The following is a 26,173-nucleotide window of genomic DNA, read 5'->3' on the forward strand; positions in this document are numbered from 1 at the left end:
ATCTAAGGCCTACTTATCTAGTACAAACTCAAAAGAAAGGCAAACCAGAGAACTCCAAGATGCCAAATCAGCTACAAATCAGGCTCAACATTTTAATTTGGTTATATGGTTTTTCAGATCACAGAAGCAAAGAAACAGAATAAGAAAGAAGAGGTGTTACATTAGGCAATGGAAGATAATTGCTGACAGGCTGCTGACACTGTGGGGGGTGGAAATGAAGAAGGAGGGAAGACAGCCACTTATAGTGGATATATAAGAATATATAAGAACTAAAAACCAGTAAAAACATAAAAATTAATCTAGGGCTATTCAGTTTAGAGTCAATATGCCTCATAAAACTCAGAATCATGGAAAGCACCACCGAATGAAATTATGTTGTCAGAGATGCCTCTAGATATGACTCAGAGCCACCAAGAAGAAGTCAAGCTACGTTTGGCCATACCAAACATAATTCTCTGCCAGAAATCTCTCTTCTTTTTCTCTTATAGGTCTTTTTCATTGAGTCCATCTGTAATGACCCTGGCATCATTGCAGAAAACATCAGGGTAAGGAACACCTGTTACCTTTCCTCCTTACTTTTCCTCTGGCTTGGATAATGTATAAAAATACCTCTATTAGGTTAAAGGTGGTATTCTTCTCTGAGGTTCTCTATTCTACTTCCTATAGGAAGTATTCCCTGGCCATCCTTGCCTACAATGATCCTAAGAAATTTAAAGAAGCCAATGTGGGGTGCCTGGGTGGCTCAGTTGGTTAAGCGTCCAACTCTTTATTTCAGCTCAGGTCATGATCTCATGGTTTGTGAGTTTGAACCCTACATGGGTCCCTGTGCTGGCAGTGTAGAGCCTGCTTGGGATTCTCTCTCTTTCTCTCTCTCTCTCTCTCTCTCTCTCTCTCCCTCTCTCTCTCTCTCCCTCTCTCTCTCTCTCTTCCTCTCTGTCTTTCTCTCTCTCAAAATAAATGAATAAACTTTTAAAAAGAAGCCAATGTAATATAAAGTCCTTAACATGCACTAGGCACCAAGCTTGACTCTTACTGATTTGTGACAAAAAACCTACATGTTAGGAATCATTTCATTGTTGGAGAGAGAAAAATAGAGGTTCCAAGATAGGCGACGTGTCAAGGATTCATACAACTAGAAAGAGGTAGAACTGGGACTGGAGCTCAGGCTTGTATCAGGAATATATCTGCTTTTATTTTTTAAAATATAATACACTGTCAAATTGGTTTCTATACAACACCTAGTGCTGATCATAACAAGTGCCCACCTCCATGCCCATGACCCACTTTCTCCTCTCCCCCACCCCCCGTCAACCCTTAGTTTGTTCTCACTCCTTAAGAGTCTCTTATGGTTTGCCTCCCTCCCTCTCTGTAACTTTTTCTTTCCCCTTCCCCTCCCCCGTGGTCTTCTGTTAAGGCACCAAAATTGGCAAAGACGAAGTCAAACTTTCACTTTTCGCAGACAACATGGAAAACCCAACAGACTCCAACAAAAGACTGCTAGAACTGATACCTGAATTCAGCAAAGTCACAGGGTACAAAATTAATGTACAGAAATCGGTTGCATTTTTATACACCAATAATGAAGCAACATAAAGAGAAATAAAGAAACTGATCCCATTCACAATTGCATTAAGAACTGCCTTTAGATTCTAGGCCCATAGCCTAGAACTGGATTGCCCACCACATTTTGTTTTCCCCTATTTCATGAAATTACTGGATTTTGGGGACAGAAGAGACCTTAAAGGTCACCCCCTTCAACCCTCCCTCAGATACTTGTAATTTCAGCTAAATGTTTGCCTATATTTTCTTTTCATACCTCCAGTGACAAGAGACTCATTGCCTTCATCAAATTCAGTCAGTTGAAGCTGAAATATGCCTCCCTGAAATTTTCACTGATTGGTCCTATTTTTGCTTCTTGGAGCATAGACCATCTACAATCCCTTTCTTCTTCATCCACCCTTCTACCCATTTACTGATTCAACACGAATTGAATCTATACAACTGAACTGAACTATTCTGAGTATTAGAGACATAGAGGAGAGTCCTGACCTTGAGCTCACAGTCTAATGAGAGATAGCGGCAAGTTTATAGACATAACTATAAGATCAGTGCTGAGATGAAGAAATAAAGGAGGCTGTGGGAGAACATTGTTGAGAAACTAACCTTGCATGGGAAGGATAGAGGTATATCAGGGAAGAATTCTCAAAGAAAGCAATAGCTGACCTGAATCTTAAAGAATGCATAGGAATTTGGCAGGTGAAGAATTGGACATAAGGGAACAGCATATATTAATTATGGTATCTCCAGGGAACTATAAGTAGTTTAAGTTAGCTAGAGCAAAGCAATGAGAGAGAATTGGGAGATAAGATGAAAAAATAATTTGGGGCTCAATTATGACAAATGGGTCACCCAGTGAAATAGTTCATACTGTTCCCTAAAAGATGTAAGGAAATAGTGCACAGTTTTAAGCAGGGAAATGCCATGGTCAGATGTGCGTGTTAAAAAATATCTTTCTGGCTACTAGTTTGAAGAATACATCAGAAGTAACAAGACTGTAGACAAGAGTAATTAGCCAAAAGCTAGAGTAAGCATCCAGGCAAAAGAGAATGGAAATCAATAGGAAGGATATTTAGAAGATAAAGTGAAGACGATGGGGGATGAAGATACAGCCTACTGAGAGGTGGGGGATGAAGACACATCAAGGATGACTCCTATATTCCTTTTACGTTCAGGTAACTGAGTGGATTATAGTGCCATTCACTGAGATAGTAAATGTAGATGGAGAAGATAGGCATTGGGGGATTAAGAGATGTGAATCCTTCAGAAATTTAAAGCCAACATGCTATGTTCTCTCATTAAACACTCAACGCATGTAAGCCATTATGAACCTTGGCCAAAATCTTCTGTCCCTCTTCATCCATTTCTCACATCACAATTTCTGCTCCTCTTTTAAGTGTTCCTCTTAAACAGTGTGTGCTCTGGAACTGAGTACAATATAACAGGCCTTGTTTAATCACATAGAGATAAGAAATGAGGAGTTACACAGTCCAAATTTTCTTCAAATGACTGACTTTGTAAACTTGAGCAAGACCCTTTGTCCAAGTCTCAATTTCCTCATTTTTGTTATGAAGGATGTTGTACTCAATGATTTCTAAGGGCACTTCCAAAGGGCACTGTTTGAGTCTCTGTCTTTCATAGTTCCTCTATTCTACCTTTTCTTAGCAAGTAAAACTTGGAAGCCCTGATTACATAGACTGTGACCGGGAAAAGGTTCTGGAAGACTTTCTAAAGAGAATTGAGTGCTATGAGATCAACTACCAACCTTTGGATGATGAACTGGACAGGTAAGAACCCAGAACCCTAAAGCCCAGGACTGGATCCTTAACCCTATTGTGATGTCCTTTAGGACTTGGGAAAATAACTTCCCTCTCTGGGCATCAACCTCTCTATCTGTAAAATCAGGGAGCTAGATTTGATGATTTGTCTTCAAGAACCCTCCAAGTTCTAATTATCTGAGGTGGTGATTCCTTGATATGTAAAACGTCCGTTGAAGTGTTAAAGTAGTGCCTTCCTGAACGATATGGATAGATCAGGATGCTGATCTCTGGTAACAAATGCCCCCCTCCTATGGTTTTTGCTATTATTTTTTCAAAATTATTGCTCACACATGGGTGACACTTAAGTTTCCAAATATGTTCACCTTCTTTGTTTCATCAAATACCCTCACCACCCCTATAAAGGAAGCCAAAATAGATCTTATGTTCATAAATTTTCAAGAAGAGGAAATTGTTCAAGCTTCTGGCACAAATCAGGGGATAGAATTCAGATTCTAACAATATATTTTGTCTCCTACTCATATCTCTTTTCACAAAACCCACGTACCCTTTCAGTCAATAAGTATTTTGCCCTTTTGAGCTGTGGTGTACATAGGGGGTATAAATAATGGTAAGAGAGGTGGTTTCTATCCTCAGGTAGCTTCCATCATGACTTGACATATGGGAAGATACATAAAAAATATGAAACTCTCATTCATAATGCCAGCTAAAAATTAGAAAGATGTTATCTGGTAGTACAGGGAATGTGTACCAGGATATTACCAAAATCCTACTCTTCAAAATGGGCTGTGATGATCAGAGACTCTGGTCATCCATATCCTTTGGACTCCAAGTGAGAAGTATAAGGAGGCTTCAAATAGTCATTCAAACCTTAAGAAGTTTAAAGAGCAGCCTTACTGCTTTGCCCAGCCAAAGTCTTATGAGGCAAGAATTGTTACTGCCTCAGTCCTTAGGTGGGTAAACTGAGACCCAGAGCAGGGAAAGGACTTACCTGAGGCCACATAATGAGTCAGTAGAATATTTATTCAAACCCTTATCTTCAAACTTCCAGACTGGTTCTCCCCCTCCCATATTCCTTAATCATAAAGAAGTGTCACATCAGGCTTAGACACTCAGTGCAAGGAGCAAGACCTTTATGTACAATTGTAAAAATTGTTCACTGTACAAGGACAACCAGGTCAAGGGCACGCTTTCTTTTTTCCCCCAAGCATGTGTGCTGGAGTGAGGCTGTTTCTGCCCTGATGACAGTGTAACTTTTTCAAGTGTCCATAAATGCACCATATAGGCTAGCACCATGTGGTGAAAGAAGCTTGAAGAAAGGGAGTTAAAGTGAAATAATGGCATTAAGAAAGCCCCTAGCCTTCAGCCTAGACTCCTGCAGGTGTTCAGTTAGTGTTTTATTAATCAGTTTGGGCCTGAAGGTGACAGATTCTGAAGGTTGGTTTTATTTAATCATTTTTACATCAACAGACATTTACAGCCCATGCATCAGGGTCCAGCCAAACCTGTGCCCCAGGAATCCAAAGAGGAAAGGGCTGTCCCTGCTTTGACAAAATACCCGCTTGGTTGGAGAAGATGATACACAATGTGCAGTTGATCAGAATTGTGGAAATGATAAACCAAGTGGGCTAGAAGAACACAGAGGGGAAGACCCAGCACAGTTTGGAAAAAAAAATCTGAAAGAGCAGGTTTACCTAGTATAAGTAGAAAAGACACATGTTTGGGGTACCAGAAGGGTGGAGGCTACCAAAAATAACAAAAAAATCTGGAAAGCTTTTTTATATTTTAATTCCAAACCAGCATCAATGTGATCAAGATGGAAAAAAACCAGAATTTCATAGGACCTTATCATATTATCATACAGTTTATAATTTTTGCTTTACATTACACATGGTAGAGGTGGGCATTAACTAATATAATACTTTTGGTGGGAAACACCTCTAAATGACTTCACATGATCCTAGACTCAACGAAAACTTAGAGAGAGTGAATGTGCTGGCTTTGAAGGATGGTTGCACAGGAGCTCAGCTTTGGAAAGCAGGCAAAGAATGCCTTTTCAAGCAAAGAGAACAGCATTTTGGAATGGCCTAGTTAAATCTGAATGAAAGTAGAGGGTGCAGAGAATATTCCAGCAAAAGCATGAAAGCTAGATTGAAACAGAGAAATCATGGCATGGATGAGGTCATGGGACCATGATGTCAGGCCAAGTGGGGCCAATGCTTGAAGGCACCTGGAATGTCAGACTAAACTGAGCAAATAGGAAGTTCTCCTAGAGCCACCCAGGACCTAGTTTCAGGAACAGTCAGTAATTAGGCAAAAAAGCTACACCAGATATTTTCTACCCCTAGGTTCTGAGATCCTAGACAAGGTAGTTGGAGAGGTTAACCTTAGGCAAATCACTTCCTCTTTCTGTGTTTCAGTTTCCTTTCCTATAAAATGAAGCTAATAATCTCTGAGTCCTAGGATGATTATAATGATTCATGTAGTTTGAAGTCCCCAGGGAGTGGGACAAAAGAAAATGCACAAAAGAAAATTCTCAGCAAGTGCAAGTGTCCTTTGGGAACCATTGGACATAGATGACAGGGATGGGCATGATTAAGCTCATGCTTAATGAGCAGCTAAAAAAGGCCTTCTCTAGGAAAATCAGAGGAGAGGCTTTCTGAAACCAAACCCCTCAGCCACTGCTTTACATGATTTGGGGTAGTGCAGCTATTTCTATTTACTTGGTTTTGTTAGTGTGTACCCAGGGTTGCTGGTGTGTCACCCCATTGCTGCAACCTTCCCCACCTCTTCCCAGGGATCTTACCTCCTTATAGTCCAGCAACTAAAGGATTCATACCTGGTTTGTCAGGGTCCTCAGAAGACTTACTCCATGGTTCTAGTATTCTGATTAGTCAGTGTTGCCCATTCCCAGCTTCTCTGCAGACAGGTTGTTGAATAGTTTGATTATCACTCTGTGTGTAGTTATTAGTTCATGCCTAGAACAGAGAATTGAGGGGATAAAAAAGAGGCTTGAAGCAAGGACCACAAGATTCCCACTAATGTTGTGGAGAGCCTCTGCATCCCCATACCCCAATACTTGGCACACCTATGAGTAAATGACTGTTTATGGAAGGGGTGTTGAGCATTGATGATGCGTTTCCAAGTGTGTGTTCTTGACTAGCCTAAGAGCTCCCAAAGGGCAGATGCTGAGTCACCACCTCAAGCACAATGCTTAGAACAGAAGAGGGTGTGTTTGTTGACTGCATGACAGATGGGGAGAGAAATCCCAATCCTTTTCCCTTTCTGAGTGAAGAGAGAGACATATACACAGACACAAGTGCACCCAGACACAATCTGGTAGCTACTTGTAGAATGTCAAATACAATATATCATATCAGAGGCTTAAATAATAGAGATGCAGAGGTCAGCTTGAGATTTAAAAGAGTGAATGGACAATTGAGGAGCTGCCAGTGAGATGTGGAAGGCAGCCAGGGACACAGAGGACTACTGCTTTTCTCTGTGTAAAGATATCCTGTATTAAGATGAAACTGAGGAAAGGAGACAGAGGGAGATGGTAGCAGGCAGTGAGCTCTTTGGGGTGGCCAAGAGCCTAGTCTCTAGAATGTGTACCTAGAACAGGGCAAGGCATGGCATTTTGTTAGAGGAAAAAGTTAAGTGAAAGCTTCATTGTACAGGAAGCTTGAAAGCAGGGTGTGTGGTTGGGGCTTTGTCTTGGGATCAACCTCTCCACTGTCATCCCCTGAGCTGCTTGCTCCTGCTTGGGCTGGCCCAGCCACCTCTCCTACATCAAGATCTTCGATGTGGGCACACGCTACATGGTGAACCGAGTGCAAGACCACATCCAGAGCCGCACAGTCTACTATCTCATGAACATCCATGTCACACCCCGCTCCATCTACCTATGCCGGCATGGTGAGAGTGAACTCAACCTCAGAGGCCGCATTGGAGGTGACTCTGGCCTCTCAGCTCGGGGCAAGCAGGTAGGAAGGGCCCCATGTATCCAAGGCATTGACTGATCTGGCCCAGGTGGGCCATGGGTGGGTGGTGTGGCCACTGGCTGGGCCCTGAGGATGGGAGGGAGACTCAGTGGCAGAGTAAAAGCAGTTTTTGGTCACAGCCACTCTTCCACTCCATCATCCACTCAGTGTTGTCCCAACCTTGAATGGCTTCCATGTATCAACAGCATCTGCAAGTCTGATAACTTGGTCCTGGCACTTAAGGCCTGCCCAGATCTGGCTGCACCTCCAGCCCCATTACAGTGAGAACACTTCACTCCTGCCTGACTTGTCCTCTCATCTTTCTCACAACTCTGTGCCTTTGCTTGTACAATTTCTCCCACCTAGCCTGCCCTCCTCTGTCATCTGGTCATCATCACTTGCACAGACAGCTTCCCTGGATCCTTGAATTCATCTTCTCCTCCCTTACTTAGGGCTGATGCCACAGCCCCCAGCCCCCATTACAGGTTATTTCACTGTCAGAACTTGTCCCCCACCAGTTACAGCTCTTTTCCTGCCCTCCATCCCCCACCCCTTTCCAAGGTATAGCTCCTGCTCCATGGTTTGGTCCAGGAAACCCTCCCCTGTCCTCCCCTGCCCTCCCAGGCAGGTCACTGTGCCCTGGGCCCCATATCTCCCAGTCCTGGCCCATCTCTGACTCTGTGGCATTAGTCTCTTCTCTCCAGCCAAGCATAGTAAACCTGTACATTATGGGTATAAAATAAAATAAAGACACATGTTTGCCTTAGTGTCTGGCCCTGTGCCTGGGCTTGTTAACACAGCTATTGTTCTTGCTGGGAGGATGGCTTGGGTAAGACAAATGGGAAATGAGGTGCAGGAGGGAGGGAGCACTATCTTTTATTGGGTACCTGTGTACAGTCACAGCACCATCTGCTATGAGCCTCATTTAATCTTCACAACAGCTCTGTGGGGTGGGCATTACCATTAATGGTTTATGAAACCTGATGAAGCTAAGGCCCAAGGAGGAGCAAAGAGCAGTCCCAGGTCATGCAGCCAGTAGAAGAGAGAGCCAGGACTTGAAACCATGCTTTCCTGCCTGCCCCTCAGCATTCTCCACTGCAGAGGTGGTGGTGTCCTAGGCAAGGCACTGCACTGGAAGGCCCATGACTCCTTTTCTGTTACCTTCAGACTGGCAGCCTCCCATTGAGGTAGACTCAGACCTCTGACTCCTACCCCTCTCACTCCTTAGAGCTGAATAGAGGGTATTGGTGGCATCACCCACCCCTGCCACATGGCACCACCTGCAACCAGAGTCTTTTGGCTGGGGCCAGCTATTGCCCTGCCCAGCTAATTCCCTACCTACACAGCACAATGCCCACTTTGGACACATGCCACCTCCACCATGCATATCACCTTTGCACACAAACATGTGCATATACATGCACATGCCTGGCACCAACCTTATGCTTATGGGAACAGTGAATCATAACAGTTTACAAAGCACTTTACCATTGACTGTCATCCATAATAAATCACAGAGTCTGTCACCTTGTGTGTGTCAGGGAGCATTCTGTGTGCTCCTTGTTCACTATCTAACATGACACTCATAGAATCAGGCTGATGAGTTAATGCTGTTTGCATCTTACAGGCAGGAGCTACGAGGCTTTTTCCACCAGAGAACACTGCTGACTCACATCCATAATTAGAATGTGTGTACACAATGCCTATATTTGTACATATGCATATGTATATAGATTTTTGCATTTGTGTTGATATTCCTCACACACCCTCTGTGACTAATAACATGCCTAAATGCAGAAGAAGAGTGAATCACTTGATCATTTGGGGTCCCACAGCTCTTCCTGGTTCCTCTCAGTGCTGTCATCATTTCCCTCACTGGACTTGTGTCTTGAGAACAGAACATCCTGATACCCACACATGACCACACACACTATGGATGTTTGAATGCCCTTAGAAGCTGAATACTGAGACCCCCATGGTCAAAAAGAAATGTTCCCCAAATCCAATATCCCCTAATTCTAGACCACACCGTGAGTATCCAGAACCCAGAATCTCCTGTCCTTCTGTACTGGAGTCTTTTTTCCATGTCTGTATGGGCCTATCCCAGAGTCTGTTCACCTGAGAGCAGACCATGTCACAGTAGTGTTTACCCCTAGGCAAAGGGATAGCCAAGGGGTCACTGTTTGTGGATCATGGGAATCAGTGAAGATAGGATGTGGACAGAACTTTGTCATGTACAAACATGTACTCAAGGCATCTACAAGTGCAGGATGGAGGCAGAAATGGGAATAGAAGAGAGGTTGACTGTGGACTGCCTTCATTTGTACTCTTGTCCTAGGCTCCAGAAATGCCAGAGTTGGGCTATTTGAATGAACAATCAAGTAGGGGGTTTAATAAGCATCAATGAACACACACACATATAAACATATACACACATAAGCACACATACCCTTTTCTATTCCCTTAATCCTTGTCATATCCTTGTTTATAAATTGGAAAATTTTAAATTATACTTTCTTGTTCATTATTATTTCACCATTTGTGGTAGATCTGAGTTTATTCTTACAGCTACTCTGTCTTCTTTCATCTCTCTCTTTCTCCCCTCCTCCTTCTCTGCATCCCCACCTCCTAGTATGCTTATGCCCTGGCCAATTTCATTCAGTCCCAGGGCATCAGCTCCCTGAAGGTGTGGACCAGCCACATGAAGAGGACTATCCAGACAGCTGAGGCCCTGGGTGTTCCTTATGAGCAGTGGAAGGCCCTGAACGAAATTGATGCGGTAAGATGGAAGGGGATGGATTTCCTGGTGATTTATAGGACCTGATTCTGGGATTATCCCCTGGATTGCTTCTGCTGCTTAACAACCAGCCATGTTCCATACACTGTTCTGTGTGTTGGGGGATCCATTGAAGGCCAGAACAGACATGTTCTCTGTCCTCATGGAGCTCAAAGGCAGGCCATAAATAAGACATTGCATTTTCTGTGACAAGGGTTGTAACAAAGGAAGTACAAGGGAGATGAGGTTGGAAAGGAAGGCAGCTCATAGAGTTTTGTAATTAATGTTCAGGGATTTGGATACTGCTTTAAAAATGGGAAGCCAATGATGTAGTCTAAGTCAAGGAAGAGTGGCATGAATGTAATTCACATTTTTAAAAAAAAAGGTAATACCATGTTATTTCAATAAATTGTGGAATTTAATAAACAAATGAACAAAGAAAAAAAGAGATAAACTGAAAACAGACTCTTAAATAGAACAAATTGATGGTTACCAGAGGGGAGGTGGATGGGCAGATGAGTGAAATAGATAAAGAGTATTAAGAGTACACTTATCTTCATGAGCATTGAGAAATGTATAGAGTTGTTGAATATTCTATATTCAATTGTTGAATTTTTGAATATTATACACCTAAAACCAATATAATACTGTGTGTTAATGATACTTGATAAATAAATAAATAAATAAATAAATAAGAGACCATTCTGGTCATGTGTGGAAACTAGGTGGGAAGAGGGCAAGAATAAGCATGTAGATTAGTATGGAGATGGCTGCATTAGTCCAGGCAAGAGGTGAAGGTATGAGGGACTAGAGTAGTGGCATTGAAGATAGATCAAAGAAAAACTTCATCTGACTCTCTTGACATGGCAATCTCTCTTCAGGGTCAGGTTTTCCCATGAGCTCTTTAAGAAGGCATTTTTTCCTCCCCATTATCTCATCTGCACTATAGGTATACTGACATCAGGTAGCATCCCATAGGTTATGATTGTTAGGCCTTAAAGTAAAAGCTTTACCACAAACATAGATAACTTGCATGTAGGTAGGTTAACTTGCTTGCCTGGTAGATACACTTCTATAAATACAGGGAGGTATATGTGTGTATACATACATACATATGTACTTAGATATAGATGTACAGAGATATGCATATTTAGAAAAAGAATATATAGTATTGCTCTACAAATCACATATATTTGCTGTAAAATACATTCAAGCAAATATATAAAGAGATCAGTCACTACTTGTTTCTGGTGTATATGTGGTGTAAACATTTATTGGGTACCTACTTTGTTTCAGGCTCTGGGGTGGTGTTGGAGACAGAGATTGATTCTTGTCTTCACTGAGTTTTCAGTCTAAACAGGGTTGATTAAAAAAAAAAACAGAGGAATACAAAACAGCATGTGTGCTATAGGCTAGACCATCTATGCACAGATGTCAGGGCAGGGCATCTGAGCCACACAGGATCTGCCTGGAAGAAGTGATACCTAGCTAAGAGTTAATTAACAGTGAGCCAGGTAGAGAAGATCAGGAATGATATGTCAGGAGAAATCATAATAATTAAAAAAGGTTGTGTGTGTGTGTGTGTGTGTGTGTGTGTGTGTGTGTGTAGATCTGCTAAGATTGTAACAGTGGAGACAGGAAAGAAAAAGGGATGGATTTTAGAGAAATTTAGCAGATAGAATCTTATAAACTGGCTATGGGAGAGGGGTAAGGAAGAAGTAAGAATTTAGAATAATGCTTAAGTTTCTGGTTTATTTTCCGTGATCAATAATATATTAACAATTAGTACTACTGATTGAGTCTTTAAAATGAGACTTGTACATTCTGTGCTCATCTCTTTTATATATTTTATCTCTAATATTCAAAACACATTTGTGAGGTAGCTGTAATTCTCCTCATTTTTCAGTAGAGGAAAATAAAATTCTGAGAGGTAGGCAATTTGCCTTAAGTCAATAGGAAGTCAGTGGCCATAGGGCACTTGGTTGGCTCAGTCGGTTCAGTGCCCGACTTCAGCTCAGGTCATGATTTCGTGGTTCAGGTTGTGAGGTCCAGCCCAGCATCAGATTCTGTGCTGACAGCTCTGAGCTTAGAGCTGCTTCGGATTCTGTCTCCCTCTCTCTCTGCCCCTCCCCTGCTAGTGCTCTCTTTCTTTCTCTCAAAAATAAATAAACATTAATTTTTTTTTAAGTCAGTGGCCATTTCCACCATTTCCACAGGAAAAAGGCTCCAGGTATGTGTCAGAATAGAAAGTCAAAACCAATCTGGAAGGACCTTGTGTATCCATTAGGGTATGCTTTCTCCCATGGACAGTGTCGACGGAGAAGTTTGACACTGCACAGCTGTTTGTGAGCTGTGTCAGGGGCAAACTTCACCCCTAATGGAAGGCTGTTAGATGATTCAAAAGACAAAAACAAGAGCCAATTGCCCCCTTACAGGAAAGTCTAATCGGAATGCACACAATCAAAAGGAAACTTTATAAACCTAAATGCTTCCCACCCCCACTCCCAGCAGCCACCTCACTTCTGGGGATTTTTCAGTGAACTTGGGAAGCTCTCACGTGCTCCTGAGAAACTCCTCTTATCTCTGGATTCCTTCTTTGGGTGAGGAGACCATATCTTCCCAAGGCCCATTCTGAAAGCATTAGGAATTCATTAATTTTTGCCTTCTGATATGTCTGTGGATACCTATTTCTTTATCTGCCAGCGGTTCTGAAGCAGATGTAGGAGCAGAGGAGATGGGAACTGCTATAAAATGGGAGCATACTGTTGTGTATGTGAGCACATGTGTGTGCTTCCATACACAGTCATAGACACCCACCACAAATATGCTCACACCCTCCATAAATATGCTTACACTCACAGACATGCACTTCACAGACACATTGATCATTCTAGTCAGACATAGAATCCCTCTCAGACACATCTACCAATCTACACCCACACCATGCATGCACACACATACACACTCACAGATAGAGACACCTAGAGATACATATAGACAAACTCACCATAGACATACATGCAGTCTTTGTATACAAAGATACTATATCACATAGACAAGGAGAAGCATACTATGGTTGGAAATGTATGTAGTACAGATGCATAACCTCAAGTGTATTACCACAAATTCACATGACCTCCAACATAAGCACACAGATACTCACACATAGACACCAGAGACATAATCAGAGACATACACACTCACAGAAACACATGCCACAGACACACTGGGACCCAAATGGAGAGACAAACCATACAGACACTCACACGAGCACATTCTCAGATGCTTAGACACTCTGTACACACACACACACACACACACACACACACACACACACAAACACACTAAAAATACTGAGACAAATACACAAACACAAGACATAGGTCCTTAAACATACCAGCATGCTACACATACACACACAAATACAGTTACAAATCCTTAAACCCATATATTTACAAAAAAATACTTATACAATGTACATATACAAACCTATTGGGACAACCACAAAGAAACACCACAGGTACCTACCATATACTATATGCTCAACCATGAACACATCTGTACATATGCACACAGTCTCACATCCACACACCTCATGCACACACACACACACACACACACACTCAGACAACAGGCACAAACTTAGATCTGTGTTTACAGAAACCCAGGTTATTGTGTGCTGTTGTTTCACAAGCATTGGCCTCAGAACTATGGTAAAGGCTTGTGGGTTTCACCTTGTGAATTTGTTCCCAAATAATTTTTTCCAGGGTGTCTGTGAGGAGATGACCTATGAAGAAATCCAGGAACATTACCCTGAGGAATTTGCACTACGGGACCAAGATAAATATCGCTACCGCTATCCCAAGGGAGAGGTAAGGGTTGGAAGGGCTGCCTGACTCCTAGAACACCTGCCAGTATCTTCATTCCAACTACCAGAATTCCACAGTCTCCTGGACAGCTTTAGAAGTAGAGTAAAGCATATTTTGTAGCAGCTGTCATCCCACAAGGCACATGATAATCTGGCTCTTGCCTGCTTCTTTTCCATCTGCTTTCAGGAGGGCTCACTTTATCCTACATGTTGTCTCTAGTTTATTTTCACTAAAGACACTTCATATAGTTCAGCATACTCCTGACATATTATTGCCAAGTTGCCTAAAGCTCCGGTCACTCTGGGAAGTGGGTTGAAGACCCAAGGAACAATGGCTAATAGTTTAACTAAATTCTTTGCCACCACATGAACCAGACCATCAATTCCCTATTCCCATATCAGGTGGGTCCTTATTGCTTTCAACCCAGACTCCATTTAGCCAGTTCCACACTGGAAATTATTTATTAGTCATACTCCATTTCTGAAATAAATTCCTGGGAACAATTATCAGAAAAGCAGGACACCAGCGAAGGTAAAACAACAGATATCATATGTTACAAACAACATTTCACATTTTTATCCTCATCCTTTGAAATGACATTCTAAAGTCAGTCTGAGTTTGCCTTTATTTTCCTTTACATATTTTGAAGGCTATATTATTGGAGGCATACAAATTTAAAGTAATTATATCTTTTGACCAAATTGCATGTTTTATTATTAATAATAATATTTCCCTAATAATATTCCTTGCTTAAAAGTGTATTTTATGTAAGATTAATACAGCTATATAATTGTTTTCTGCTTAGTATTTGCCAATTTAATCTTTATTTACTCATTTACATTCAACTTCTCTATTTATTTTTGTTTAATATCTCTTGTAAACAGCATATACTTGGCTTTTGTTGTTTTTAATACAAACTGAAAATATATGCTTTTTGAATGGTAATTTTGGCACATTTACTTTTATTGTAATGACTGAATTATTTGACCTTATTTCTAGTCTCTTATTTTGAGCTCTTTATGCTTAGTTTATTTTTCTGTTTCTCTCTTCTTTACAATTGTGCTCCTGAGTTTTTACATCTATATTTAAGATATATAATCAGTTTCATTCTTTTAGAGATTTCTCTTAAAATTTTTATATACATGATCAACAAAATCTAAAATCAGTATCTTCACTTTTCCCCTAAAACAATATAATAACTTCAGAACTCTTGTCCTTCCCTCACCTAAATTACGTATTAATTGTTTTGTATTTTAGTTCAACCTTGTGTCTTAATCCTCAAATGAATTATATTGTTATAATTAAACTATTTATGCAGCCAATGCCTATTTAGATTTAACCACATTAACCACTTCCTTTAATCATTCTTTATTCATTTCATAATAGGAAATTTATTGTCAAATTGTTTTCCATACAACACCCAGTGCTCCTCCCAACAGATGCCCTCTTCAATGCCCATCACCCACTTTCCCCTCCATCCCACCACCCATGAACCCTCAGTTTATTCTCAGTTAAGAGTTTCTTATGGTTTGGCTCCCTCCCTAACTGCTTTTTTCCCTTGCGCTCCCCCATGGTCTTCTGTGAAGTTTCTCAGGATCCACATAAGAGTGAAAACATATGGAATCTGTCTTTCTCTGTATGACTTATTTCACTTAGCATAACACTCTCTAGTTCCATCCACGTTGCTACATAGGCCATATTTCATTCTTTATCATTGCCACGTAGTATTCCATTGTATATACAAACCACAATTTCTTTACCCATTCATCAGTTGATGGACACTTAGGCTCTTTCCATAATTTGGCGATTGTTGAAAGTGCTGCTATAAACATTGGGGTACAAGTGCCCCTATGCATCAGCACTCCTGTATCCCTTGGGTAAATTCCTAGCAATGCTATTACTGGATCATAGGGTAGATCTATTTTTCATTTTTTCAGGAACCTCCACACTGTTTTCCAGAGCAGCTGCACCAGTTTGCATTCCCACCAACAGTGCGAGAGGGTTCCCGTTTCTCCACATCCTCGCCAGCATCTATAGTCTCCTGATTTGTTCATTTTAGCCACTCTGACTGGCACGATGTGGGATCTCAGTGTGGTTATGATTTGTATTTCCCTGATGAGGAGTGACGTTGAGCATCTTTTCATGTGCCTGTTGGCCATCTGGATGTCTTCATTAGAGAAGTGTCTATTCATGTTTTCTGCCCATTTCTTCACTGGGTTATTTGTTTTTCGGGTGTGGAGTTTGGTGAGCTCTTTATAGATTTTGGATACTAGCCCTTTGTCTGATATATCATTTGCAAATATCTTTTCCCATTCCATAGGTTGCTTTTAGTTTTGTTGATTGTTTCCTTTGCAGTGCAGAAGCTTTTTATCTTCATGAGGTCCCAATAGTTCATTTTTGCTTTTAATTCCCTTGCCTTTGGGGATTGTGTCAAGTAGGGAATTGCTGCGGCTGAGGTCAGAGAGGTTTTTTCCTGCTTTCTTCTGTAGGGTTTTGATGGTTTCCTGTCTCACATTCAGATGCTTTACCCATTTTGAGTTTTTTTTTTCATGACTGGTGTAAGAAAGTGCTCTAGTCTCATTCTTCTGCATGCTGCTGTCCAGTTCCCCCAGCACCATTTGTTAAAGAGACTGTCTTTTTGCCAATAGATATTCCTTCCTGCTTTGTCAAAGATTAGTTGGCCATACTTTTGTAGGTCCAATTCTGGAGTCTCTATTCTATTCCATTGGTCTATGTGTCTGTTTTTGTGCCAATACCATGCTGTCTTGATGATTACAGCTTTGAAGTAGAGGCTAAAGTCTGGGATTGTGATGCCTCCTGCTTTGGTCTTCTTCTTCAAAATTACTTTGGCTATTTGGGGCCTTTTATGGTTCCACACAAATTAAGATTGCTTGTTCTAGCTTCAAGAAGAATGCTCGTGTAATTTTGATTGGGATTGCATTGAATGTGTAGAAAGCTTTGGGTAATATTGACATTTTAACAATATTTAATCTTCCAATCCATGAGCATGGAAAGTTTTTCCATTTCTTCATATCTTCTTCGATTACCTTCATAAGCTTTCTATAGTTTTCAGCATACAGAACTTGTACATCTTTGGTTAGATTTATTCCTAGGTATTTTATGATTGTTGGTACAATTGTGAATGGGATCAGTTTCTTTATTTGTTTTTCTGTTGCTTCATTATTAGTATATAAGAATGCAACTGATTTCTGTACATTGATTTTGTATCCTGTGACTTTACTGAATTCATGTATCAGATCTAGCGACTTTTGGTGGAGTCTATCGGATTTTCCATGTATAATATCATGTCATCTGCAAAAAGTGAAAGGTTAACTTCATCTTTGCCAATTTTGATGCCATTGATTTCATTTTGTTGTCTGATTACTGATGCTAGCACTTCCAACAGTATGTGAAACAACAGTGCTGAGAGTGGGCATCCCTGTCGTGTTCCTGATCTCAGGGAGAAAACTCTCAGTTTTTCCCCATTGAGGATGATATTAGCTGTGGGCTTTTCATAAATGGCTTTTATGATGTTTAAGTATGTTCCTCCTATACCGACTTTCTTGAGGTTTTTTTATTTTAAAAAATGCTGAATTTTATCAAATGCTTTTTCTGCATTGATCGACAGGATCATATGGTTCTTATCTTTATTTTATTAATGTGATGTATCACATTGATTGATTTGTGAATATTGAACCAGTCCTGCAACCCAGGAATGAATCCCACTTGATCATGGTGAATAATTCTTTTTATATGCTGTTGGATTCGATTAGCTAGTATCTTATTGAGAATTTTTGCATCCATATTCATCAGGGATATTGGCCTGTAGTTCTCTTTTTTTGTTGGGTCTTTGTCTGGTTTAGGAGTCAAAGTAATGCTTGCTTCATAGAATGAGTCTGGAACTTTTCCTTCCCTTTCTGTTTTTTGGAACAGCTTGAGAGGGATAGGTATTATCTCTGCTTTACATGCCTGGTGGAATTCCCGAGGGAGGACATCTGGTCTTGGACTCTTATTTGCTGGGAGATTTTTGATAACTGATTCAAATTCATCGCTGGTTATGGGTCTGTTCAAGTTTTCTATTTCTTCCTGTTTGAGTTTTGGTAGTGTGTGGGTGCTGAGAAATTTGTCCATTTCTTCCAGGTTGTCCAGTTTGTTGGCATGTAATTTTTCATAGCATTCCCTGATAATTGCTTGTATCTCTGAGGGATTGGTTGTAATCATTCCATTTTCATTCAGGATTTTATCTATTTGAGTCATCTCCCTTTTCTTTTTGAGAAGCCTGGCTAGAGGTTTATCATTTTTGTTTATTTTTTCAAAAAACCAACTCTTGGTTTCATTGATCTGCTCTACAGTTGTTTTTTAGATTCTATATTGTTTATTTCTGCTCTAATCTTTATTATTTCTCTTCTGCTGGGTTTGGAGTGTCTTTGCTGTCTGTTTCTAATTTCTTTAGGTGTACTGTTGGATTTTGTATGTGGGATTTTTCTTGTTTCTTGTGATAGGCCTGGATTGCAATGTATTTTCCTCTCAGGACTGCCTTCACTGCATCCCAAAGCGTTTGGATTGTTGTATTTTCATCTTCATTTTTTTCCATATATTTTTTAATTTCTTCTCTAATTGCCTGGTTGATCCATTCATTCTTTAGGAGGGTGTTCTTTAATCTCCATGCTTTTGGAGGTTTTCCAGACATTTTCCTGTGGTTGATTCTAAATTTTATAGCATTGTGGTCTGACAGTGTGCATGGTATGATCTCAATTCTTTTATACTTATGAAGGGCTGTTTTGTGACCCAGTATGTGATCAATCTTGCAGAATGCTCCATGTGTACTCGAGAAGAAAGTATATTCTGCTTCTTTGGGATGTAGAGTTCTAAATATATCTGTCAAGTCCATCTGATCCAATGTACCATTCAGGGCCCATGTTTCTTTATTGATCCTGTGCCTAGATGACCTAGCCATTGTTGTCAGTGGGGTATTAAAATCCCCTGCAATTACCACATTCTTATCAAGAAGGTTGCTTATGTTTGTGATTAATTGTTTTATATATTTGGGGGCTCCCATATTCAGCACATAGGCATTTATAATTGTTAGCTCTTCCTGATGGTTAGACCCTGTAATTATTATATAATGCCCTTCTTCATCTCTTGTTACATCCTTTAATTTAACGTCTAGTTTGTCTGATATAAGTATGGCTACTCCAGCTTTCTTTTGACTTCTAGTAGCATGATAGATAGTTCTCCATCCCTCACTTTCAATCCGAAGGTGTCCTCAGGTCTAAAAAGAGTCTCTTGTGAAGAGAAAAGAGATGGGTCTTGTTTTTTTTTTTTTTTTCTTTTTTTATCCATTCTGATACCCTATGTCTTTTGGTTGGAGCATTTAGTCCATTTACATTCAGTGTTATTATAGAAAGAGATGGGTTTAGCGTCATTGTCATGTCTGTAGTTTTCATGCTTGTAGTGAAGTCTCTGGTACTTTTGTGGTCCTTGCAACATTTCACTCACAGAATCCCCTCAGGATCTTTTGTAGGGCTGGTTTAGTGGTGATGAATTCCTTCAGTTTTTTGTCTGTTTGGGGAAAACTTTGTCTCTCCTTCTATTGTAAATGACAGACTTCCTGGAGAAAGTATTCTCAGCTGCATATTTTTTCTGTTGTCACATTGAAGATTTCCTGCCATTCCTTTCTGGCCTGCCAAGTTTCAGTAGATAGGTCTGCCACTACTCTTATGGGTCTACCTTTGTAAGTTAGAGCCTATTTATCCCTAGCTGCTTTCAGAATATTGTCTTTATCCTTGTATTTTGCCAGTTTCACTATGATATGTCATGCAGAAGATCGATTCAAGTTACGTCTGAAGGGAGTTCTCTGTGTCTCTTGGATTTCAATGCCTTTTCCTTCCCCATATCAGGGAAGTTCTCAGCTATGATTTGTTCAAGTACACCTTCAGCCCCTTTCTCTCCCTCTTCTTCTAGAATTCCTATGATACAGATACTGTTCTGTTTCATTGCATCACTTAGTTCTCTAATTCTCCCCTCGTACTCCTGGATTTTTTTTATCTCTCTTTTTCTCAGCTTCCTCTTTTTCCATAATTTTATCTTCTAATTCACCTATTCTCTCCTCTGCCTCTTCAATCTGTGCTATGGACACCTCCATTTTATTTTGCATCTCATGTATAGCATTTTTTAGCTCCTCATGACTATTTCTTAGTCCCTTGATCTCTGTAGCAATTGATTCTCTGGTGTCCTCTATGCTTTTTTTCAAGCCCTGTGATTAATTTTATGACTATTATTCTAAATTCTTTTTCTGTTTTATTGCTTAAATCATTTTTGATCACTTTGTTAGCCATCGCTACTTCCTGGAGTTTCTTTTGAGGAGAATTACTTCCTTTTGTCATCTTGGGTAGTCCCTGTGGTGGCTCCAAACTGCAGAGCACTTCCCTTGTACTGTTCGGAGTAACTTGTGTTGGTAGGTGTGGCCCCAGTCAGATCTGATGTCTGCCCTCAGCCCACTGCTGGGGCCACAGTCAGACTGGTGTGTACCTTATCTTCCTCTCTCCCAGGGGCAGGACTCACTGTGGAGTGGTGTGGCCTCTGTCTGGGCTACTTGCGCACTGCCAGCTTGTGGTACTGCTTATGGGATCTGGTATATTACCCGAGATGGATCAGCCGTGTGCACAGGTGGGAGGGGCAGGCTTTGCTCGCTTTGCCATTGGTGGTCCCCTGCGGGAGGGGCCCTGCAGCACCAGGAGGGAGGCAGGCCCCTCTGATGGATGCATCCACAGAAGCACAGCATTGGGCGTTTGCTTGGTACAAGCAAGTTTGGTGACGGGAACAGGTTCCCTTTGGAAATTCAGCTGGGGGATGGGAGAGGGAGATGGCACTTGCTAGCACCTTTGTTTGCCCACCGAACTAATCCCTGTTCCGGGGCTCAACAACTCTCCCTCCCAGCATCCTCTCGCCCTCCCTGCTCTCTGAGTGCAGAGCTCTTGACTTTTAACATTCCAGATGTTAAGTCCCACTGGCTTTCAGAACTCACGGAATCAGGCCCCTCCACTTTTGCAAGCCAGACTTCAGGGGCTCTGCCTTGCCAGGTGGGCTGACCCTCCATGGCCCCAGCTCCCTCCCACCAGTCTGTGTAGCATGCACCACCTCTCCACCCTTCCTACCCTCTTCCGTGGGCCTCTTGTCTATGCTTGGCTCCGGAGAGTCCATTCTGCTAGTCTTCTAGAGGTTTTCTGGGTTATTTAAGCAGATGTGGGTAGAATCTAAGTGATCAGCAGGACGAGGTGAGCCCAGCGCCCTCCTATGCCACCATCTTCCCCTCTGAGTCCAATCATTCTTTATTCTTGTATCTCAAGTTTTTCCTTCTGTGTTCAATTTCCATCTTTCAGAAATTACTTCAGTGATGGGAGCCAAGGTGGCTCAGTCAGTTGAGTGTCTGACTCTTGGATTTGGCTCAGGTCCTTACTTTGTGGTTTGTGGGTTTGAGCCCCACATCAGTCTCAGTGCTGCTGTTGCCAAGCCTGTTTTGGATTCTTTCTCTCTCTCTGCCCCTCCTCTGCTCTCTCTTTCAAAATAAACAAATAAACTTACAAAAATTACTTCAGTGAGGATTTATTGGCAACAAAGTAATCTTTCCGTCTATAAGTGTCTTTGGGGAAGTCCTCAATACCATGTGATAATTTGCCTGAGCATAAAACTCGAGGTTGATGGATTGGTGAGGCTAAGACTTCCACTTCTATATTAAATGGTAATGGAGGGAGGGGGCATCTTTGTCTTGTTAAAGACTGTAGGGGAAAGGCTGTCAGTTTTTACCCATTGAGGATGATATTAGCTGTGGGTCTTTCATATATGGCCTTTATGATCTTGAGATATATTTCTTTTGTCCCTAGTTTTTGTTTTTTTTTTTATCAAGAATGGATGCTTTATGTTGTCAAATGCTTTTTATGCATGCATTGAGAGGATCGTGTGGTTTTTATCCTGTCTTTTATTAATGTGGTGTGTCACTTTGATTGTTTTATGAGTTTTGAACCAGACCTGCAGCCCAGGAATAAATCCCACTTGATTGTGGTGAATATTTTTAATGTACTGTTGAATTAGGTATACTAGTATCCTGTTGAGAATTTTTGCATCCTTTTCATCAGGGATATTGGTCTTTAATTCTCCTTTTTAGCGGGGTCTTCTGTTTTGGAATCAAGGTAATGCTGGCTTCATAAAATGAGTTTGTAACTTTTTCTTCCATTTCTTCTTTTTTGGAACACCTTGAGAAGAATATGTATTAAGTCTTCTTTAAATATATGTTACAATTCCCCTGGGAAGCCACCTGGCCCAAGATTCTTGTTTCTTGTGAGCTTTATGATTACTAATTCAATTTCATTGCTGGTTATGGGACTATTCAAATTTTCTATTTCTTCCTGTTTCAGTGTTGTTTGTTTGTGAGTTTCTAGGAATTTGTCCTGTCCCTTTCTTCCAGAATGCTCAGTTTGTTGGCATATAATTTTTCACAGTATTCTCTTTAATTGTTTATGTTTCTGTGGTGTTAGGTGTAATCTCTCCTCTTTCATTCATGATTTTAACTATTTGGGTCCTTGCTTATTTTAATAAGTATGGTTAGGAGGTTATCAATTTTGTTTACTCTTTCAAAGAACCAGCTATTAAGTTTAATTGATCTGTTCTACCATTGTTTTTGTTTCTTTGTTTGTGTGTTTGTTTCTATTTTGTTTATTTCTGCTCTAATATTTATTATTTCCCTTATTCTGGCTTTAAGCTTTATTTGCTGTTGCTTTTCTAGCTTCTTTAGATGTAAGGTTAGATTGTGTATTTGGGACCTTTCTTGCTTATTGATATAGGCTTGAATTGGAATGCACTTTCCTCTTAGGATTGCCTTTGCTGCATTCCCAAAGAGATTGGACTGTAGTGTTTTCATTTTCATTTGCTTCCATGTATTTAAATTTTTTTTCATTAATTCCCTGGTTAACCCATTCATTTTTTAGTAGGATGTTCTTTGGCTTCCGTGTATTTGAAGAGTTTCCAAATTTTTTTTTTTGTGGTTAACATCAAGTTTCATAGTGTTGTGATATGAAAATGTGCATGGTATGATCTCAAGCTTTTTGTATTTGTTGAGGGCTGATTTGTGACCTAGTCTGTAATCTATTGTGAAGAATGTTCCACACACAAAGAATAATGTGTATTCTGCTGCTTTAGGGTGAAATGTTCTGAATATATCTGTTAAGTCTATCTAGTTCAGTGTGTCATTCTAAGCCATTGTTTCCTTGATTTTCTGCTTAGATGATCTGTCCATTACTGTGAGTTGGGTGTTAAAGTCTCCTATTATTATGGTATTATTATCAATGAGTTTATTTATATGTGCTACTAATTGGTTTATATATTTGGGTTCTCTCCAATTGGGGGCATAAATATTTACAATTGTTAGATCTTCTTGGTGGAGAGACCCCTTAATTATGATATAACGCCTTTTTTCATCTCTTGTTACAGTCTTTGTTTTAAAATCTAGTTTGTCTGATATAAGTATGGCTACTCTGGCATCCATGCTCCTGGATTGGAAGAACAAACATTATTCAAATGTCTATACTGGAGCGCCTGGGTGGCTCAGTTGGTTGAGTGTCCTGCTTTGGCTCAGGTCATGATCTCGCAGTTCATGAATTCAAGCCCTGTGTCAGGTTCTGTGCTGACATCTCAGGGCCTGGAGCCTGCTTCAGATTCTGTGTCTCCCTCTCTCTGCCCCTTCCCTGCTCATGCTCTGTCTCTCTCTCTGTCTCTCAAAAATGAATAAATGTTAACAAAATTAATGTCTATACTTCCCAAAGCAACCTACACATTTAATGCAATCCCTACCAAAACACCACCAGCATGCTTTACAGACATAGATCAAACAATTCTAACATTTGTAAGGAACCACAAAAGACCCAAAAGAGACAAAGCAATCCTGAAAAAGAAAAACAGAACTGGAAACATCATGATTCCGAATTTCAAGCTATATTACAATGCTGTAGTCATAAATACAGGATGGTCCTGGTACAAAAACAGACACATAGGCCAATGGAACAGATTAGAAAACCCAGAAGAGGACCCACAACTATATGGTAGTCTTTGACAAAGCAGGAAAGAATATCAAATGAAGAAAAGACAGTATCTTCAATAAATGTTGGGAAAACTGGACAGCAATGTGCAGAAGAATGAAACTGGACTACTTTCTTACACCATACACAAAAGTAACTCGAAATGGAGGAAAGATCTAAATGTGAGACAGGAAACAATCAAAATCTTAGAGAAGAACACAGGCAGCAACCACTTTGACCTTGGCCAGAGTAACTTCTTACTATACACGTCACTGAAGGCAAGGGGAACAAAAGCAAAAATGATATTTATCAAGATAAAAAGCTTCCACATAGGGAAAGGAAAAAAAAAACAATCAACAAAACTAAAAGGCAGCCCATAGAATAGAAGATATTTGCAAATGACATATCTGATAAATGATTAGTATTCAAAATCTGTAAAGAACTTATCAAACTCAACAACCATAATACAAACAGCCCAGTTAAGAAATGGGTAGAAGACATTACTAGACTCTATTACAAAGAAGACACCCAGATGGCTAACAGACACATGAAAAGATGCTAAACATCACTCATCATCAGGAAAATACAAATCAAAACCACAATCAGATACTACCTCACACCTGTCATAATGGCTAAAATTAACAACACAAGAAATAGCAGGTGTTGGCAAGGATATGGAAAAAGGAGAACCTTTTTGCACTGCTGGTGGGAGTGCAAACTGGTGCAACCACTTTGATCAGTGTGGAGTTTCTTCAAAAAACTAAAAATAGAACAACCCTAAGATTCAACAATTGCACTATTAGGTATTTACCCAAAGGATACAAAAATACAGATTCGATAGGCTATATGCACCCTATGTTTGTAGCAGCATCATTAACAATGACTATACTATGGAGAGAGCCCAAATGTCCATGGACCAATGAATGCATAAAAAAGAAGTGGTATATATACACAATGGAATATTACTTAGCCATCAAAAAATGCCATTTGCAATGATGTGGATAGGTCTAGAATGTATTATGCTAAGCGAAATAAGTCAATCGGAGTAAGAAAAATACAATATGATTTCATTCATATGTGGAATTTAAGAAATGAAACAGATGAACATATAGGAAAGAGGGGTGAGAGAATAAAGGAAAACAAAGCACAAGAGACTCTTAGTGATAGAGAACAAACTGAAGGATGATGGAGGGAGGTGGGAGGGAGATTGGCTAGATCGGTATTAAGAAGGACACTTGTGATCAGCACTGGGTGTTGTATGTAAGTGATGAATCACTGAATTGTACTTGTAAAATCAATTTGCTCTGTACAGCAACTGAAATACAAATTAAAAAAATTAAACTGTACCTTGACCGTTGTTTTCTTTCAGCATTTTGAAGATATTGCCACCACTGTCCTCTGTGTTCTAATGTGGCTAAGAAGTCTCCACTCAGGTTAATTGCTGCTTCTCTTCTCTCTGGCTGCCTTTAATGTCATTTATCTTCATTATTTTGAAGTTCCACTGTGATATGTCTGAATATTTTTTCATTTATTTTGCTTGGGATTAAACTTCCTGAATCTGAGGATTGGGATTCTTCATCAATTCTAGAAAACTCTAAGACATTATGTCTTACTCCTTTTTCATATTTTCTCCTTCTGGAAGTACAGTTTAATGTGTGTGGATCCTGCCCCTCTACTCTATGTTTCCTAAATTATTATTATTTTTAAAGTCTTTGCTGCATTTTGAGTAATTTCTTCAGGACTATCTTCTAAATCACTGTTTCTTAATTTGTATCTAATCTTTTGTTTACTCAATGCAATGAGTTTTCGGTTTTAATAAATATATAATTTGTTTCTAGAAATTCTGTTACTTTTTAAAAATCTACATTATATTTAATAGCATCTTCTTTCTTCCTTACATTTTTATTCCATCTTCTATTTCTTTATAAATTTAAAACATTTATTTTATGTTTTGGATCTTTTATCTTAAGTTTTTAGAGTTCTTCTCTTATTGTTTCTGCTTATTTTCATTCATGGTAGCTTATTTCCCTTGTGCGTTAGGTGAGCTTCTATGGGCAAAATTTATATGTAAGAATCCCACAGCCTACATTGAGAGAATTCAGGGATAATTCCCATTTGCTTCTTCCATAAAATCCTGGGAACT

At 40.1% G+C, this 26,173-nt stretch overlaps 1 protein-coding gene across 6 annotated transcripts in view; it reads left to right on the forward strand.

Moving 5' to 3' along the window:
- Positions 1–26,173, forward strand: part of PFKFB1 (6-phosphofructo-2-kinase/fructose-2,6-biphosphatase 1) — a 111,745-nt gene that overhangs the window by 72,548 nt on the left and 13,024 nt on the right. For all 6 annotated transcript variants that reach the window (XM_081793618.1, XM_081793620.1, XM_081793619.1 and 3 more), the window contains 5 exons: positions 489–545; positions 3,223–3,344; positions 7,111–7,318; positions 9,948–10,094; positions 13,859–13,963. In XM_081793618.1, the coding sequence (XP_081649744.1) occupies positions 489–545; positions 3,223–3,344; positions 7,111–7,318; positions 9,948–10,094; positions 13,859–13,963 (639 nt within the window). The remainder of the gene's footprint in view (positions 1–488; positions 546–3,222; positions 3,345–7,110; positions 7,319–9,947; positions 10,095–13,858; positions 13,964–26,173) is intronic.

The sequence above is a fragment of the Panthera onca genome, chromosome X (genome assembly GCF_046562875.1).
Source record: "Panthera onca isolate mPanOnc1 chromosome X, mPanOnc1 haplotype 2, whole genome shotgun sequence".
In the NCBI taxonomy this organism is placed as follows: Eukaryota; Metazoa; Chordata; class Mammalia; order Carnivora; family Felidae; genus Panthera; species Panthera onca.